The sequence below is a fragment of the Macaca mulatta genome, chromosome 3 (assembly GCF_049350105.2).
Source record: "Macaca mulatta isolate MMU2019108-1 chromosome 3, T2T-MMU8v2.0, whole genome shotgun sequence".
NCBI classification, from domain to species: domain Eukaryota; kingdom Metazoa; phylum Chordata; class Mammalia; order Primates; family Cercopithecidae; genus Macaca; species Macaca mulatta.
In genome coordinates, this window is record NC_133408.1 from 104,884,094 (window position 1) to 104,903,766 (window position 19,673).

At 45.5% G+C, this 19,673-nt stretch overlaps 1 protein-coding gene across 1 annotated transcript in view; it reads left to right on the forward strand.

Annotated features, from left to right (window-relative positions):
• Positions 1 to 234: 234 nt before the first annotated feature.
• IGF2BP3 (insulin like growth factor 2 mRNA binding protein 3) overlaps positions 235 to 19,673 on the forward strand; it is a 154,828-nt gene continuing 135,389 nt past the window's right edge. Inside the window, exons 1-2 of the mRNA XM_001098422.5 lie at positions 235 to 978; positions 2,370 to 2,430. Coding sequence (XP_001098422.1) covers positions 804 to 978; positions 2,370 to 2,430 — 236 coding nt within the window. The 5' untranslated portion in view covers positions 235 to 803. The remainder of the gene's footprint in view (positions 979 to 2,369; positions 2,431 to 19,673) is intronic.

Consider the following 19,673-nt stretch of genomic DNA (forward strand, 5'->3'; position numbering starts at 1 on the left):
AAATCAATATTCCAGCCCTCCCTCCCAGGATCCGCCCAGACCAGATAACCCTTTCCAAACTCGAGTTGTGACCGTCAGCGCCCCGCGCCGCGCTCCCCTCGGTGCCGGCTGCGGTTCCTTTAGCATTTTCCCTCTTCCTCCTCCGCCTTCTCAGGGTCCCTCTCCCAATCTCGTTTCCCCTCCCCCTCTTCCTCTCGCTCGCTTTTTTTTTTTTCTCTGAAACCCACTCTAATTGAGGCTCTGGGATTCCTCACGTGAGACGTTGATTTGTAGTTTGAACACGTGGCTCATTCAAAAAGCCGGACACTCGGAGCGGATTTTTTCCGCCTCCTGCGCCTTCATCCCTCCTCCTCCTCCTCTCCCCTCCCTCCTGCCAGTCACCCTTCTGGGTTTTTTATGGGGAGGCGGCGCCTGCCTCACGTAGTGTGATATTTTCACAGTCCGCTGGCCGAAGCCAAAGGGGTTGGGGAGGAAGAGACAAAAAGTAGTTTTTTCCCCTCCTCCTCCTCCTTTCTCTTGCTAATCCCGCCTCCTTCTCAGACTTAGGAAGACTGGTGGATGCGTTTGGGTTGTAGCTAGGCTTTTTCTTTTCTTTCTCTTTTAAAACATATCTAGACAAGGAAAAACAAGCCTCGGATCTGATTTTTCGCTCCTCATTCTTGTGCTTGGTTCTTACTGTGTTTGTGTATTTTAAAGGCGAGAAGACGAGGGGAACAAAACCAGCTGGATCCATCCATCACCGTGGGTGGTTTTAATTTTTCGTTTTTCTCGTTAATTTTTTTTTTAAACAACCACTCTTCACAATGAACAAACTGTATATCGGAAACCTCAGCGACAACGCCGCCCCCTCGGACCTAGAAAGTATCTTCAAGGACGCCAAGATCCCGGTGTCGGGACCCTTCCTGGTGAAGACTGGCTACGCGTTCGTGGACTGCCCGGACGAGAGCTGGGCCCTCAAGGCCATCGAGGCGCTTTCAGGTGGGCCCGGGCCTGGCCCCACCCGGGCTCTCGCCCCAGCCCTGCACCGCCCGCCCAGACCCACCGGGGTGGTTCCGCGGGCCCCAGGCCCGGCGCGCTGGGGGAGCGGGGGTGAGGCCTCAGCGCCCACACCCACGCGCGTGGGGGCCGGGGCTCTCCTCAGCTTCGGCTCCCACTCCAGCCCGCGGCTCTGCTTCCCCGGCCGGGGTTTGTTGGGTGAGGGCGGACGCGCTGTCAAGAAAGCCCCGGCGCTGGCTAAGGGGGGCGCGGGGCTGGGGGAGGCGCGCTCCCCCGGCGCCCCGCCCGGGCCCAGGCGCGTGCTCCAGGCCCCGGCACGCTGGGCCTCGGGGGCCGAGCTAGAATGCCCGCCTGTGTCTCATTCCTTCCTGCGTTTCTCGGTCGTTATTTACGGCGCTGTCTGTGCTGCGCCCCGAAACCCCGGCCGTGGAGAACGGAAAGTGGCCTCGACCTTGCTGCCGAGTGAGACCGCGGGGCTGGTGCCTCGCACAGGCGGCCCCGCGCTTCCTCCCCACCCTGCGGGAGGAGAGAGTGTGCCCGGTTTCCCCGTTCCACCTCCACCCGTCCGACGAGCGATAGGGGCAGGTGGGCGGGGGCGGCTGGTCGCCTGGAAGGGAGTCGCCGCCACGCACCGGGCCGCCCGCCGCTCTCCGGGCCCTGGCGCGGGGCTGCGGCCTCCGGGTATGGCTCCGCCAGGGCGAGGGACGGTGCCGGGCGGGGCGGGACGCCCGGGGGAAGGCTGTGCTGGGGTCCCCATGGGAGCCCCGTGCTTTTCGGCTTCCCTTTTAATCAACTCAGACGTGGTGCGGGCGCCTCGCAGTCCTTCGCTCTTGGTTCAGCCTGAGCCGAGCTGCGCCTCTGCCAGTTCTCCCGTTCTGGGTCTCCCCTGCAGTCCCCGACCCCTTCCCGCCACTCCCTGTCCTCCCCAAGCCCACTCCTAAGTGTTCCCGGCGGGTTGGGCTGAAGCAGAGGGCAGAGCCAGGGCGCCCCCTCCTGAAGAAAGCCAGGGGAGCCCCCTGCCCCGAGTCTGTCCTGTGGAGCGTGTCCAGGGCGGTGAGAGGATGGGCCGTGTCCCTCTTGCGGGCTTCGTGTTGGTGGCCCCCAGGGGTGGGTGGGGGAGGCTTTGGGGACTGGACTGATACCCAAGTAGTGGGCCCGTCAGCGGACCCTGCTCCTCAACCATCTGCGAGTTAAATGCCCACGCCGCCCGAGGGGGTCGGCTTCTCCCTCCGTCTGGAGCCGCGTCCGGGTCTCGGGGACCCTTCGGGGGCCTCAGGAGGCCATTTGTGTCGCCAGTTGGGCTGTGCGGGTCTTTCGGGCAGGGAGAGCCGCTGAACTCGGCCGACCGTCTCTCACTTCTTGTGTGTCCGCAGGTAAAATAGAACTGCACGGGAAACCCATAGAAGTTGAGCACTCGGTCCCAAAAAGGCAAAGGTGAGCTGCTGCTTCTGTTTCCCCCGATTCTGTTCTCACTCCGTTATTGGGTGGAGAGACTCAGCTGAGACCTTGTCCTTTGGTGCTTACCCGGCTGCGGTGTGGCGTGGTGTTCTGGTCTTTTCCCCTTGCTTTTAAGTTTATGGCGGGGGTGTGTGTGTGTGTGTGTGTGTGTTGATGATGCTGGGTAGGAATTGAAAGCTTGTCTGTGGCCTCTGCCGCGGGATTATGGTTATTGGTTACAAAATCTCTCGGAAGCTCACAGCTGAATGTCCTCGGTCAGAGCGGGTCAAATTGTTCCTACGGGAAATGGGTCGCAACAAGCAGTTTCGGGGGGTACTCTGCAGGACTTGGGAAGCAGCGGATGATTCCCCTACCCCTCCAGGAGCAAGAAAGGCGAAACCAGCTGCGGACACGCGGGGGGCGCGCCTTTCTGTCCGGATTTGGGAGGCCGTGGGTGCGGCCGATTGGAGAGGAATTTGCCTCTGCCCTGTGAGCTCGCCAGGGGTATTGGAACGCGTGCGTAAACGCCGGGGCCTCTCCGGCCCAGAAGTGCCTTTGAGTCATTCCAAAGTTCTACAGGTTCTTGCAGTCAGCACCTTTGTCTCCCCGCTTTCCACCCTACTCCTCCTGGGTACATTTTTGCTTACAACCACCAAATGATGAAGACAGGAAGATTTTGTGCCACTTAAGGAGGGGGATTTCTCGTCTCCGAGATCATGTGTGTAGTATGTCCCTTTACAGAATGTTTGCAGATTGTTTTAGCCTCTGAAGCATTTTGGAGACATGGCTCTTTCCCTTTTTCTTTTTCTTATGAAGCCTTTTGCAGCGACTCCTTTCCTTTCGCTAGAGCCGGCCAGATTCCGGCTCTATTTTTTTGTTTTGTTTTATTTTTTAAAACCTTCAGCCAACTCACACCATAGGTTCCGGCTCTAACTCCAGTTGGAAAGGCACTGCTGCCTCCCAGTCGCACCGGGGTGGGCCTCTAAGCCTTTCTGGGTTTTGCAAGATGGGGTTAGGGTTTCTGCCTGCCCCTCTCCCATCCCCCCAACTCCCAACCTGAGCCAAACAATAAGCTGAAAGTTAATTTAAATCAGGACTGCGTGTATCTGGTTAGATATTGGTGAGAGTGTGTGTGCTGGAGAGCAGGAGAGTTTGCTATGCATTTCACTGGTGCTGTGCAGAAATAGATGGCTACAAAACATGTCATCTATATGCCTGTGTAGATTCCAACTCTCTTCCCAGGCAAAGCATTTTCACAAATCTTGTTTTTAAGGATGAGTTGGTTTGGATTTTTCTTGTTCTCATGCTTAAATTTCACTAAGATAATTGAAAGGGATTTGAGTGACTGGATAGATTGTTCTAATTGGGAAGTTTGGTAGGGGTCACATTACTTTCATATAAATTGAGCTTGGTTTAACAAGAATTGAAAATCGAGGGAGAAGTTATATTCCCCTAAAAAGAAGCTTAAAGCCATAGCCTGAATTAGTTAGGAAAAAAACATAAGCACATTTTGCGAATTCTAGTTGTTATTATGTTTGGTCAGTGTGTCTTAATTTTGTTAAAATGTTGAATAAATAAGCAAATGGTTGTGCCTCAAGTACTGGCATTTTAACTTTTGGGAGTTTCTAAATTTAAAAATTAAATGTTTTGGATTTTTACAATTCATTAAGCTACATGTAAATACAGATGACTGTGCCTTCCCCTGCTGCTTTTCTTTTGCTAACTGATGGGAATTTCTCCCCAGGTGTAGGGGATTAATTTAAAAACATTACCTGGTAACAACTGCCTGTTTTATTCCTAAAGGCTTTTGCTTAGTCCAAAAGCATATATATACTTAGTTACTTGTTACTTTATAATAAACAGGAGTTCCTCTTTAGGAAAGCACATAAGGTAAGGTGTCACCAGTGACAGCAAGTATTTATCAATGTATCTTCAGTTTATTAATAATGTAGATTAAATTTTTAAGTTCATTTTTCACTAGCATTAAAATGCTCAGGATTTTAAGTGATACAGTACTATCTTACTAACGAAGTAAACAGGGATGAGAACACTGGAGATTTCTTTTACTGATAGAACAGTCATGTTCCTTGCTTGTGTTGAAATGTCTTAAAAGTAGAGCCTTTGGCCGGGCGCGGTGGCTCCTGCCTGTAATCTCAGCACTTTGGGAGGCCAAGGTGGGTGGATTGCCTGAGGTCAGGAGTTCGAGACCAGCCTGGTCAACATGGTGAAATCCTGTCTCTACTAAAACTACAAAAATTAGCCGGGCGTGGTGGGGGGTGCCTATAATCCCACCCAGCTACTCAGGAGGCTGAGGCAGGAGAATTGCTTGAACCGGGGAGGTGGAGGTTGCAGTGAGCCACGGTGCCACTTCACTCCAGCCTGAGCAAGAGTGAAACTCCACCTCAAAAACAAAAACAAAAACAAAACTTTTTTCCTCTGCCCCTGGAAATCTATGTTACAATTATTTTAACTGACCCTTGGAGCTGTGATGCAGTTTCTCATATCTGGACTATTCTACCATTTTCAGAGGCTCTGGAAGCAGACAGAGAAGGCATCAGGGTGACAACATGCCCAGCACCTAAGGGAAGGTCAAGAGGTTGTACTGACTGATGGGGGTTGCTCTGATAGTTGAATGCCACAAACCAATCCTTGCCAAGCCTGCTAGACTTGAGGGTGGAGTTCTTTCTGCTTAGCAGTCATTTCATTCCATCCCATCATCATGTGGGCATCTGAGGCAGGCACACCCACAAGTGCACCAGTGACCTTTATACTTGATATACAAGGCATGTCAGGAACCTGGTGCTGGAGAATGCACGCTGAGATGGATGAATGGGCTTGTGCTGACTAAATAGGGGAGCAGGCCCAGGAGGTGATTGGAGGCTTGGCAGGCTGGGTTAGCTTTGACTTCCAATGGAGCTTGGCGGGGGGACCCTTTCAGGAAGGAGTAAGGTTGAATTTGGTTCAGACCACGCTTAGCTCCCAATTACTGAGGTCTCAAGGGAATGTGGAAGGAATGTGGCTTTTCTGCATTCAGATACCCCTCAGTTGGGGAAGATTATAGCAGTTACTTTACAGACATTGAAGTCTCCTGCATCTGGACTAAAGAGAAGATTGCACTGGATATCTGTGATAGTGTTGCACTTTCTATTCTAAATGTAAAAGCTATAGAACATGAAGACTTCGACTCCGAAGTATAGGCTCAACTTTTTTCCCTCCACTTTGGAGGTAAGGGTGGGTGTGGAAAATAGTTGGTACTTGGAAATGTTGTATCTGAGTTTGGTTGGAAGAGCTGCTGGTATCCTGTGGGGCCTTGTTTGTGCCCCTATGTGATTATGTAAATAGCACTGATGTCCTTTTTTGTTATGTTGTGGGCTGTTGGGCATGGGAGAGGGAAGAGGAAAATTGCTGACACTGGAGAACTGAGGGGATGGTGGTTTTAGTTCAATTTCCTTGACTTTTTTAAATTATAAAAATAATTTTTCATATGTTCAGTTTTTCAGAACCTAACCTTTTTGTTGCTGCTTCCTATGTGATGAAGAACCTAAGCATATTTTTATGAAACTTCCTCACGATTTAGCTGTTGGCATTGTTTAGGATTATGTGTAGCAACAAATACATTTGAAGAAAGGAGGAAAGAAATAGGATATTATAGTTAATATTTTTCTAGGCAGGATCCTTTATTTTTTTCTTCCTTTTAGGGTAGGATTTTTTTTCCCCCCTCAGAGTCTCGCTCTGTTGCCCAGGCTGGAGTGCAGTGGCATGATCTCAGCTCACTGCAACCTCTGCCTCCCAGATTCAAGTGATCCTCCTGCCTCAGCCCTGCTAGTAGTTGGGATTACAGGCACGCGCCTTCATGCCCGGCTAACTTAGGTTAAGATCTTTTAAAACGGACTATGGTGCCTAAGCTCAAACGTTCTTTTTTGTTTACTTAAAAAAACCAGTGATAGTTGCCCAACACTATGAATGTATTTAACACCATTTAATTGTACTCTTAAAAGTGATTAAGATGGTAAATTTTATGTGTTTTTACCACAGTAAAATTGGGGGAAAATGCAAAAAAGAAAGTGAAGAACTTATTTCCATATTAGTCTCGTGTTTAACATGTAAATTGGGTAGAACTTATAAAAGTCATTGGGGTTTTAAATGTATCTTACTTTAAGTGGCTAGTTAAAAGCTAGTGTTGCATTTTAATAGGTGTTAAGGATAGAATAGGCTAGTGTCAGGACCAGCAACGTGCCCATTAGCCAGGGCACATGACCCTTCAATGCTGCCTCCGACTTCAAAGTCCTAGGACAATAAAAGCTGTTTTTAATATAGAACATCTAAACACAGGTATGAATATCAGTGGTACTCCTTCCTTATCAGTGTGTGGCTCAGGTGAATCTTGTGATTCGGGAAAGTTTCTCACACATGCAGAGACTTGAGGTTCTGAATGTTAGGAAGCTTTCTTGGCTGGTTAAATGATTATAAACTGGGTTACCTTTAGAGTGCTCAGTTTAAGATCAGTGTGGGATTGCCTAAGTGGTTGTAGCTGAAAAGATTTTTTTCCTGATTTCATATTTTCTCAAAACAAATTGAGAGCCGGGCGCGGTGGCTCACGCCTGTAATCCCAGCACTTTGGAAGGCCGAGGCGGGCGGATCACAAGGTCAGGAGATCGAGACCATGGTGAAACCCCGTCTCTACTAAAAATAGAAAAAATTAGCCGGGCGCAGTGGCGGGCGCCTGTAGTCCCAGCTACTCGGGAGGCTGAGGCCGGAGAATGGCGTGAACCGGGGAGGCGGAGCTTGCAGTGAGCCGAGATTGCGCCACTGCACTCCAGCCTGGGCAACAGAGCGAGACTCCATCTCAAACAAAACAAAACAAAACAAACAAACAAACAAATTGAGAGAGTTTGAAAGATTTCTTACTTTGGTTTTGATAAGAGTTTTTAAAAAAATTAGATGCATGTTGATGAGTAGCTTCTACCGTGTGGCTGTCCACAGTAACCCTGAGGAAGATGTTATGGAAACATGACATGTGCCTGGAGCCAGTGGAAATTGAGAATCTTGGCTTCTGTTTCTGGCTTTCCCTTTGATTTGTGTGATCAGTTACATTCTCTGTTCAGGCCAGATGCCATTATGATAAACTACAAGGGGCATATAGTGTTTTGTTCTGAGGTTTTGCCATTGTGCTCAAAATAAATAGGTTATCAGCTAAGGCTTAAAAATATCTTTTGGAATTAGAGAGATCTGGGGTTTTTCCTGTAAGGAGCTTGACTTAAAATTTTTTTTCTGTAGCTCTGTTGTTTTTGCCTGTGTACCTCTTTCATGCAGTCAGCAAGGGGGAAATGATCTTTGCCATGCTTTGAAACTCCTATGAGCGACACCAGTTTAGTTAATGTGTGGTTATAGGATTGGGATTTTGTGTTAAAGTGAAGCTGTCGAACTACCTTCATGTATTTGAAGTGACTCCATTATAATTGTTTTTAGCGGCATCCAGACAGCAACTTTTCTAGCAATAACTAATTTTTGGAAGGTGTGAGTTAGCCATTCAGTAACTCTGGCGGTTGGTTTGGTCTGGGAGGAAGGAGAGGCGGAAAGACGAGATGGTTAGCTGTGCTATTCTTAGCTGAGTTTCCTTTATCGACTGTTGCCTCTGATTCAGGCTTCCAGAGTCATAAGACAGGAGGTGGCAGTGTGGTAGCAATGACCAAGGGGTAGGATTGGTATTCTTAGTTAAGATCTCAGCCCCATAATTCTGATGTTACAAATTGGCTTGGACTGCGAGGATTTTGCTTGAAGGCTGGTGGCAAGCATCCGTAGTTTTGAGTGTTCCATTAAAATTAAGGGTGTAATTTATCATGGTCTGAAATTGCTGTTTGGCAAGTATTCAGTATTGGTAAATAAACACAGTTATAAATATTGACATATTATGTGAATTTTATTGCCCTGAAGGGGAATACATAGTACGTAAATTATAGATATTTTAGAGAATTATCCTGAGACCACTTAACTTGATTAGGAAATAGTTTAAAGTTATTGTAGAAATATTCTTGGGCCAGGCGCGGTGGCTCACGCCTGTAATCCCAGCACTTTGGAAGGCCGAGGCGGGCGGATCACGAGGTCAGGAGATCCAGACCATCCTGACTAACATGGTGAAACCCCGTCTCTACTAAAACTACAAAAAATTTGCCAGGTGTGGTGGCGGGCGCCTGTAGTTCCAGCTACTTGGGAGGCTGAGGCAGGAGAATGGCTTGAACCCGGGAGGTGGAGCTTACAGTGAGCCAAGATCGCGCCACTGCACTCCAGCCTGGGTGACAGAGCGAGACTCTCTCTCTCAAAAAAAAAAAAAAAAGAAATATTCTTAGAGGAATCTATTGAACTATAAGCTGAAAGGAGCCTAAGTCTTTAGAATGTCTGGCATTATTGCATTATTGCATTATCATTAGTTGTTAAGGAAGCTGATTCTCTTGTGGTCATGGTATATCAGTTATCTGATATATCAGTTATCTGTTGCTGCGTAAACAAACCACCCCAAAACTTAGTGGCTCAGAACAATTTATTCTTTCTCATTCTGTGGCTGTTAGGTGGTGGTTTCTGATCCACATGTATCACTCAGGTCCCTTACTAAACTGGGGTAAAAGGACCAGGGAAGCTTTGCTGATGTAACTGGCCGTCCTTGTAACCTTTCTCCAAATGGTATCTTATTGTTCAGAAGAAGCTGGAGTTTTTTTTTTCCTGGCACAGTTGACTAATTTTACCCTAAGTGAAAATGGAAACTGCTAGTCTTCTTAAAGGCTGGGCTCAGAATTGGCACATTACTTCTGTCCCATTCTATTGATTAAGGCAAGTCATCAGGCCAGCTCAGATTCAGGGGAGATGTGGAAATAAACTCCATCTTTAGTTGGTAGAGTGGCATGCATGTACCAAGAGGGAGGAATTGATGGTGGCTATCTTTGTATGTCATCTTCCACAAGTTGAAGGAAGTGTGGTTTCAAAATGCTTGGAACAGAAAATACCTGAAAATTGCATTTAGCACTGTTGTAATATTCTGGCAGGCGATGATGTTATTAGCTTTGGAGGTAATGAGTAGTAGCTATTCTCTTTGTAGCCATAAGGAACAGCCAACAGGATTTGCTGATGGATTAGCTGAGATGTATGAGAAACGTGAAGAATGACAAGATTTTTTTTGGCCAGAGCAACTGGGTGGAAGATGGTGCCATTTACCAAAATGGAGAATATTGGGAGAGGAGCAGATTCTTGGGTAGAAAACAGGAACTTTGGTTTTGATATGGTGTTTCTAATACTAGAAATTTAAGTGAAGAAGGTTAGTAGGCAGATATATCAATTTGGAGCACGGGGGGAGATAGGACATAGAAGTGACATTTGGGGACTTCATTAGCTTGTGGCATTTGAAACCATGGAATTGGACACGATCATCAAGGGACTGAGCCTATGGCTCTAGGATGAAGGAGAGACCAGCAAAGGAGGGTGAGGAAGGACAGTTGAGCAGAAGAAAGCAAGCAGGGCAAACTGTTTCTAGAAGATAAATGAAGAAAGCCTGTGGAGGGATAAGGAGGGTGTAATCAGCTGTGTAGAATACCACTGAGAGTGATGTAGATGGATGAATAAGTGAATGGGGGTGGTGGTAAATCTCGGCCTTCTGGCTCTGCTGTAAATAGAAGGAGAAAGATTTACAAATTTTGGAGCAACCTAGGATATAACCTTTCTTTCAGAATTCATTTATTCAATTTTTGTTCATTAGTTTTTTATTTATTTATTTTCTTGAGACAGAGTCTTGCTCTGTTGCCAGGCTGGAGTGCAGTGGTGTGATCTTGGCTCACTCCCCCTCACGGGTTCAAGAGATTCTCCTGCTGCAGCCTCCCGAGTAGCTGGGACTACAGGTGTGTGCCACCATGCCCAGTTGATTTTTGTAGTTTTTAGTAGAGACGGGTTTTACCATGTTGGCCAGAATGGTCTTGAACCCCTGACCTCAGGTGATCTGCCTGTCTCGGCCTCCCAAAGTGCTGGCATTACAGGCGTGAGCCAGCGTACCTGGCATTTTCTTAGTTTCTAGAAATATCTGAGTATTTATGTATCTGTTACAGATGTAAGAATCTCCTTAGTAGATCCTCTGACTCAATGGACAAGGCTTGTTTGTGACAAATGACAATTGATCTATTCTTTTTTTTTTTTTGAGATGGAGTTTCACTCTTGTCGCCCAGGCTGGAGTGCAATGGCGATCTTGGCTCACTTGCAGCCTCTGCCTCCTGAATTCGATTCTCCTGCCTCAGCCTCCTGAGTAGCTGGGATTACAGACACCCGCCACTACACCTGGCTGATTTTTTTTGTATATTTAGTAGAGACAGTGTTTCACCATGTTACCCAGGTTGGTCTCTAACTCGTGACCTAAGGTAATCTGCTCACCTCAGCCTCCCAAAGTGCTGGGATTACAGATGTGAGCCACCGCCCCTGGCCAGTTGATTTACTCTTGTACTTTTTAACATTTCTGGTGAGTGTGAGCTCACTTTTTTTTTTTTTTTGAGACAGGGTCTCGCTCTGTTGCCCAGGCTGGAGTACAGTGATCACAGGTGTAGACTACAGGCACCTATAGGCACATGCCACCTCGCCTGGCTAATTTTTAAAAAAAATTTTTAGTATAGACGAGGTCTTGCTGTGTTACTCAGGTTAGTCTTGAACTCCTTGGCTCAAGCAGTCCTCCCACTTCGGCCTCCCAAAGTGCTGGGATTACAGATGTGAACCACTGTGCCTGGCCTTCACTTTCTTACAAAGTCATTCTGCTTTCTTATTAACATAACATTGGGGAAATTGTCTGAACCTATCTTAGGTTCCAAAAGAGTGTAGACCAAGTCCAGTTCTTCTTCTTCTTTTTTTTTTTTTTTGAGTCAGAGTCTTATTCTGTTGCTCAGGCTGAAGTACAATGGTACGATCTCAGCTCACTGCAACCTCCTCCTCCCAGGTTCAAGTGATTCTCCTGCCTCAGCCTCCTGAGTAGCTGGGATTACAGGCGCACACTACCACACCCGGCTATTTTTTTTATTTTTAGTAAAGATGGGGTTTCACCATGTTGGCCAGGCTGGTCTCAAACTCCTGACCTTGTGATTTGCCTGCCTCGGCCTCCCACAGTGCTGGAATTACAGGCGTGAGTCTCTGCACCCAGCCCCAAGTCCAGTTCTTCTATATGGTGGACTAAATGCGTGATTTGACAAGCAGAGGTTGGAACTCTTGGCCAAAACGTTTATGGATATGAGCCAGGTTTAAAATACCTTTATCATGATTATTTTAGGACACTAGCATAAATTAAGTATTCCTTCCATTTTGTTCATAAAACTTTTGCTAAAAGAAATACAGGAAATCTTTTGGGAGGAACTAAATTCCTTCATTTTTACACTAAAAAAAAAGTGGTCCTTGGCAAATTAGCATGCTTCCCCAATTATGAATCCTGTCTTGTGACCAAAACCATTAATCAAAAATTGGGTGATATGTTAGATCAGTTGATTTTGAGATAGGTGACTTGTTCTGAATAACTCCTTTCGAGACTTTCCTGCTGGCTATGCAAGTCTTTTGATCAATAGAATACTACTTCCAGGATATATTTAAATATTATAAGAAAGGAAAACTTATAAAAATGAAATAGCACAATAGATGCTTTACCAAGGATTCTCCATAGAACCCTGGGAGAATCTACCTGCCCGAGGCTCTCTAGATAATCACGGGAGCCCATTACCAGGTGCTACAACTCTGCCTGACTTCATCCCTCCCATTTAAGTTGTCCACATACTCAAAGTAGCTTGCACAGGAGCCCAATCGTGTTTGCAGTGGCAAGTCAGAGCAGAGATGTCCTATTTCTTGCCTTCTCTAAGTACGGAAATCTCGTTTGGCTTTTTTGAAGGGTTGATTTATCTTTTAGGAAAAAGACAGGTAGTCTGCTCTCTGGGGCTTATTATAGAATAAAAACATTTGGATATCCTGTTTTAAGACAGAAAAATGAGACTTTTTTTGTTTCAATGTGTTTTTTAGTAGCTTCATCATAATGTAAGTGGATTGCGGAGAAGTTGAAGAGGGACCTAAGGATAGGAGGTTAGGACAGAGGGCATAGAGAGGTAGATGTCACGGCTTTGTCTCAGGAGGCTGATTGTGGTTCCTGGGGATGTGTACTTAGATTGCAAGAGGTAGAGGTATCTGGAGTGGAGTCCACGGTGTCTGTCTGTCTCAGCTTGTTATCAAGTTTGGTATGACCCTGACTTGCAGAAAAAAATGTCTTGAATGTAAGATACTGCTGAGGATCAGGAGAGTAGGAGGAGAAACTGCTGAAACCTCGCGATGAGGAGACTGGGTGCTTGCCATATGTGTCCTTGTTGAACCAAGGGAAAAGCCAGGAGGATGTGGGATATGAGGTCTGGATCTGGGCTTGTTTTGTGGGATGTGAGGTCTAGATCCGGGCTTGATTTCCAGCTCCACTTACTAAATGTATGATGTAGTTTGAGGATGAGGAATTTGAGGTCTTGGGAGGTTAGAATGGAAGTGATGCTTCATAGGATCCTGTCGGACAATGTGTGTAAAGGATGAATACAGCGTCACCCAGTAGTCATTCCAATGGAAGCTGCTGTATTTTTCTCCTTGAGATTCAGATGGGGAAGCTGGATGGATGTAGATTAGATTTGTTGGTGATAACAGAAACATGGAAGATCTTTGTTCTCTTTTGGGATGTGGACTCAAGTAATAATCTGTGGGTGGTGTGTTTTTAATTTACAATGAGCATGTATTACCTTTTTTGTTCAGATACAACATAGATACAACAGACTGTATAAATATTAAACAGATTGATAATTTTTATATATGTGCACATTCAGGTTAATTCAAAAATACATAAAATGTAAAAAATGTTTTTCAGTCCTCACTCTCTCTAGTAGTTCCCAGGGCTTACTTACCACTGGTTGTATATTTTCTAGAAGCTCTATGCACGTGTCCACAAACATCTTTGAATATAATAATGAAATCATACTGTTTATAATTTTTGCTTTTACTAAATAATGTATCCTGAAGAATCTTCAATATAGGTACAAATAGTTCTCTTTTTTAACCAACAGATGCATTGTTCAACATAGGTGTGCAATAATTTAGCCATCCTTTTCATAGTAACTTTATTCAAGTGTACTTACGTGTATGCCATCAGACTTCTGGTTGAGAAGTTTGTACTTTTTTTTTTTTTTTTTGAGACAGTCTTGGTCTCGCCCAGGCTGGAGTGCAGTGGTGCGATCTCTGTTCACTGAAATCTCCGCCTGCTGGGTTCAAGGGATTCTCATGCTTCGGCCTCCTGAGCAGCTGGGATTACAGGTGTGTGCCACCACGCCCGGCTAATTTTTATATTTTTTGGTAGAGATGGAGTTTTGCCATGTTGGCCAGGCTGGTCTCGAGCTGCTGACCTCAAGTGATCCTCCTGCCTTAGCCTCCCAAAGTGTTAGGATTACCTGAGTGAGCCACCATGCCCAGCCCCTGGTTGAGAATTTTTATAACATAAATTCTTAAACTAGGAATTGTTATGTCAAAATATGTGGACATTTAAATTTGAAAGCACTCTGCAAAACCTAAAACTAAATTTCGGTTTTGTTTTTTTTTCTTTTCTTTTTTTTTTTTTTTTTTTGAGACGAATCTTGCTTTGTCCCCTGGGCTGGAGTGCAGTGGTGTGATCTTGGCTCACTGCAACCTCTGCCTCCCGGGTTCAAGGGATTCTCCTGCCTCGGCCTCCCAAGTAACTGCACTACAGGCATGTGCCACTACACCCAGCTAATTTTTGTATTTTTAGTAGAGATGGGGTTTCACCATGTTGGTTGGCCAGGATGGTCTCGATCTTTTGACCTCATGATCTGCCCGCCTTAGCCTCCCAAAGTGCTGGGGTTAAGGGCGTGATCCACTGTGCTTGGCCCCAGAACTAAATTTCTTATGTTGACATGATTAGTTGTAATTTTGACAACAAAGTGCTTCTTTCAATGAAGTGTGCAGTGAGACCATTTGATTAAGAACTGTCTCATCAAACATGGAGGACTATATAATTGTAGGAACACACTCTTCTATCATGGATGTGCTAACTCTGAGAAGTCTGCCCATTTCATTTGTGCCCCTTGTATACAAAAATTAAGTAAAAAGCTGTAAAGATGAAATTCTGATACCTTATAGCTAAGATGTCTAGGACTCATGCTCTCCCATACTTAGCACCTTAAATTTTGCATCCTACCTCAGAAACTAACTTCTTGAAGTTTCTTGCGGAGGAAACTTCAAGAAGGTCCACATTTTGAGGTGGAATTTGATTAAGAATTAGTTTCCAAAAGAAGGTGCTACTCAGCTTTTGGTCCTAGCAGGGCAGATAATGAAAGAATCTAGTTAAGAGAACCTGTGGTAATAGTGGTTAAAAAACAACAAAAAAGCTGGTTGAAAAGTGAGCTCTCCCCAGATGTGGTTTTTTTTTTTTCCAGCTGGTTTTGCAAAAAATGGAGAAGCTCTTGCTTTTTCTTTGGAGAGTTAAGTGCAGTTGAAATTTTTAGTTTCTATATTTCTTGTGTGCTAGTTTACCTATTTTTGCATTTTTTCAGTTTCAGAAATGACTTAATTCCTTACGTAAATTTTTAGTTTAACAAGCATAGATTAAGTGCCTGTGCTCATAGTTGATTCTATGCTAGGTTTCAGGGGCTAGAAAGAAGAGTAAGACCCTGTGGGGCACAGTGGCTCACACCTCTAATCCAGCATTTTGGGAGGCTGAGGCGGGTGGATCATGAGGTCAGGAGATCAAGACCATCCTGGCTAATACAGTGAAACCCTGTCTCTACTAAAAATACAAAAAATTAGCTGGGCGTTGTGGCAGGCGCCTGTAGTCCCAGCTACTCGGGAGGTTGAGGCAGGAGAATGGCTCGAATCCGAGAGGTGGAGCTTGCAGTGAACTGAGATTGTGTCACTGCACTCCAGCCTGGGCAACAGAGGGAGCCGTCTCAAAAAAAAAAAAAGAGTAAGACCCTTGTCCTGCAGAAAGACATGGATGGAGTACAGTGGCTTTCACTTTGTTCTGTCTGAATTCCTGGGTGACATTCTTTTTATTTTTCAACAGTAATTGGTGGCTCACTGTGGCAGTGATCCTAAAGGTGGGTTAAAATCTCTGCAATAAAGAGAAGTTGTGAATGTTCTAAGTAGGGTATATGTGAGATGCCCCAGAAACATATGAGGCGGGGGCATTATTAGGCTTAGCCTGTTACCAATGAGGAATACATTCAGAGAGAGATGTGGAAATAGGCAGAGGCTAATAACCATGTGCACCCAAGAGGGAAGAGGCAGAAGGGACAGCAGGAGCCACGTCATGTAAGTGTGAAACATCCTGGGGTGTGTGTGGGAACTACAAGCTGTTTGAGATTAAAGAGGCTGGAGTGTGAGGCAGGTCAGGTTAGTGATGGAGGCTGAGCGAAGAGGGCAGCTAGAGCAGCCTGTGTGCATGATGGAGTGACTGCATTATTCTCATTCTTGATGTGTTTGACTTTAGGAGCTAAGTTTTTTTTGTTTGTTTGTTTGTTTTTTTTTTTTGAGACAGAGTCTCGCTCTGTCACCCAGACTGGAGTGCAGTGGTGCGATCTCGGCTCACTGCAAGCTCTGCCTCCCGGGTAGCTGGGACTACAGGTGCTCGCCACCTCGCCCGGCTAGTTGTTTTTTTTTTTTTTTCTTTCTTTCTTTTTTTTTTTTTTTTTTTGTATTTTTTAGTAGAGATGGGGTTTCACCGTGTTAGCCAGAATGGTAAGTAGTTTAGTTCATGCCATTTAGCAAATGCTGATTTGGGATATCATGGAAGACTGATGCCTAGGTTAATTTTGGAAAACGCTCACCAGAGATCCCATTGAACTGTTTTTTTTTTGCCTCTTCAGTACTTCATAAGCATGGGACTGGCTATGCTCCCAAAACATTTCATGGAGTTCGCACCTGTTCTTAGGGTATCCTGTGACAGGGTAATTAAGGCAAATTGTGATACAGGACTAGGAATCTTATAATAAGGTTGACTGAGCCCATGTTATTATTATTATTTTTTTTTTCGAGAGGGAGTCTCGCTCTGTCGCCCAGGCTGGAGTGCAGTGGCGCGATCTCGGCTCACTGCAAGCTCCGCCTCCCGGGTTCACGCCATTCTCCTGCCTCAGCCTCCCGAGTAGCTGGAACTACAGGCGCCCGCCACCACGCCCGGCTAATTTTTTGTATTTTTAGTAGAGACGGTGTTTCACCATGTTAGTCAGGATGGTCTGGATCTCCTGACCTCGTGATCTGCCCGCCCCGGCCTCCCAAAGTGCTGGGATTTCAGGCGTGAGCCACCGCGCTTGGCCCATGTTATTTTTTTAAGGTTAGCTGTGGCGAGACAGTCATCAGTGGTCCTGGTTAAAGCTCCTAGTATTATATGATTTTTGTTAAAGACATTCCAAGTGATGTAATGAACTTTTGGAGAAAAATGTGATAGACGCTTCTGTGTGCGCGTACCACTACCTAAACTTGGGGACAGCAGTACAGCACAGTGGTAGGGGGGGCCAGTGGCATCTTGCTTTGAGCTACACAGGCCTCAGCAGGAACCTTTGCTTAGCCCTGTGATCTTGTGCAAACTGATTAAACTCTGAGATTTCTGTTTTTAAAATCTGTAAGTGAGGATAGTAAAACCTAGTGGAGAGGGTTATTGGGTATTAAATGATAATGTCTGTAAAGGACTTCTTGGATTATCTGATACTAAAGTCATATTATCTCAGTAATAAGTTTGTGTATTTACCATGTGGCAGTGGAAAATGGGGGATGGATGTGCCTGTTCCTGTATGACCCTATGGTTTATGGTTTATGTTTTGTATATACAGAGACATAGGAATGTTTCACATTTCTTTGTAAAATACGGGTTATGCACTGTGAATAAGTTAAGAATTGGTGTTTTATATCTAGGTGCATGGATCTTAGAATCCCTAAAATGTGTTTAGTTATGGGATTATCTTAAACAAGAGAGATCATGCTTAAGGGAAATAATAGACCAGGAGATGAATTCCTAATTCTAAACAGTTTAAAAATGGACGAAGGATGAGAAGTGGCAGTTCAGAAGGAGATAGCTGAAAAGTCAATCTGTGTACAAAAAGATACCCAATCTAGGCTGGGCATGGTGGTTCATGCCTGTAATCCCAGCACTTGGGGAGGCCGAGGTGGGTGAATCGCTTGAGCTCAGGAGTTTGAGACCAGCCTGGGCAACATGGTGAAACACTGTCCCTACAAAAAATACAAAAATTAGCCAGGCATGGTGGTGCGTGCCTGTAGTCCCAGCTAACTGGGGGGCTGAGGCGGGGGAATGGCTTGAGCCCAGGTTTGCACCACTGCACTCCAGGCTGGGCAATAGAGTGAGATCTTATTTCAAAAAGCAACAACAAAACAAACAAAACCCTAATCTAACTAGTTATTAGGGAAGTACCAACTATAATGACATTTTTTTGCCTATGAGGTTGGAGAAAAATGAATAAGATTGGCAGTATCTGGTGTTGGCAAGGTTGTGGAGGCATGGCCACTCATATAGCTAGAGAGTACATTGGCAAAGATTTCTTGGCACACTATTTGGCAGTATCTATTAGAACTTAAAATGAGAATACCTTTCAACTGTCATGGAAAACAACCCAGTCCTCATGGCTTTGTGTCATCTGTAAGCACAGTTTTAACCAGCAGTATTGTAAAAGAGCTCCATCCAAATTGCCAAGCAGGAATTGGTAAAAGTGGTCTCTAGTAGGTGGGAGTCCATAAAACACAGAATTCTTAGGTTATACTATATTACACGTCACATTTTAACAGGTATCGTACAGATAATCTGAAACTAACACTATTGTCTACTTTTCAAGCAAAAAAGATCTCTGGCTCTAATTTTACTGTTTGGGACATTTTGTAATTGCCTATCTTTGAGTTGTAGAAAGGAAATTTTTGTAAAGGAAAACAATACTAAGAGTCCTTCCTTTTTTCTTTTTGTTAAAAGTGCTTTAAGGCCAGGGTGCTTGGCTCATGCTTGTAATTCCAGCACTTTGGGAGACCATCCTGTGTAAGGCAGCAAGAACCCATGTTTACTTATTTTTGTTTGTTTGTTTGAGACAGAGTCTTGCTCTGTCACCCAGGCTGAAGTGCAGTGGCATGATCTCGGCTCACTGCAACCTTCTGCTCACTGCAACCTCCGCCTTCCGGGTAAGGGATTCTTGTGCCTCAGCCTCCTGAGTAGCTGGGATTACAGGCCGGTACCACCATACCCAGCTAATTTTTGTATTTTTAGTAGAGACGGGGTTTCACCATGTTGACCAGGCTGGTCTTGAACTCCTGACCTCAAGTAATCTGCCCGCCTCAGCCTCCTAAAATGCTGGGTATACAGGCGTGAGCCATTGCGCCCGGTGAACCCATGGTATTTTTTTTTAGATGTAGTCTAGCTCTGTCACCAGCCTGGAGTGCAGTTCCGTGATCTCAGCTCACTGCAACCTCTGCCTCTCAGGTTCAAGCGATTGTCCTGCCTCAGCCTCCGGAGTAGCTGGGACTACAGGCTTGTGCCACCATGCCTGGCTAATTTTTGTATTTTTGGTAGAGATGGGGTTTCACCATATTAACCAGGATGGTCTCAATCTCCTGACCTTGTTATCTACCCGCCTCAGCCTCTGAAAGTGCTGGGATTACAGGTGTGAGCCACTGCGCTTGCCCCCGCCCCCACTTTTTTTTTTTTTTTTTTTTGAGATGAGTCTCACACTGTTGCCTGGGCTGGAGTGCAATGGCATGATCTCAGCTCACTGCAAACTCCGCCTCCTGGGTTCAAGCAGTTCTCCCGCCTCAGCCTCCTGAGTAGCTGGGATTACAGGTGCCTGCCACCACGCCCAGCTAATTTTTTGTATTTTTAATAGAGATGGAGTTTCACCATGTTGGCCAGGCTGGTCTTGAACTGCTGACATTGTGATTCACCCACCTCAGCCTCCTAAAGTGTTAGGGATTACAGGCGTGAGCCACCATGCCTGGCGGAACCCATGTTTAAAAGGAAAGAATAAGCACTTTAAAATAATGTTCAACTATTTGTAACTTTGAGGCATGTTTAATGCCTTTCTCCATAACAGCAATTTCACTTGTAGTATTCTGTTACAAAGACATACTTGGCAAAAAGACATAAGTGTTTTTTCCGTATTGTTTAATAGTTAAAAATAGGAAATAACCTAAATGTCCATCAAAAGAAAACATACCCT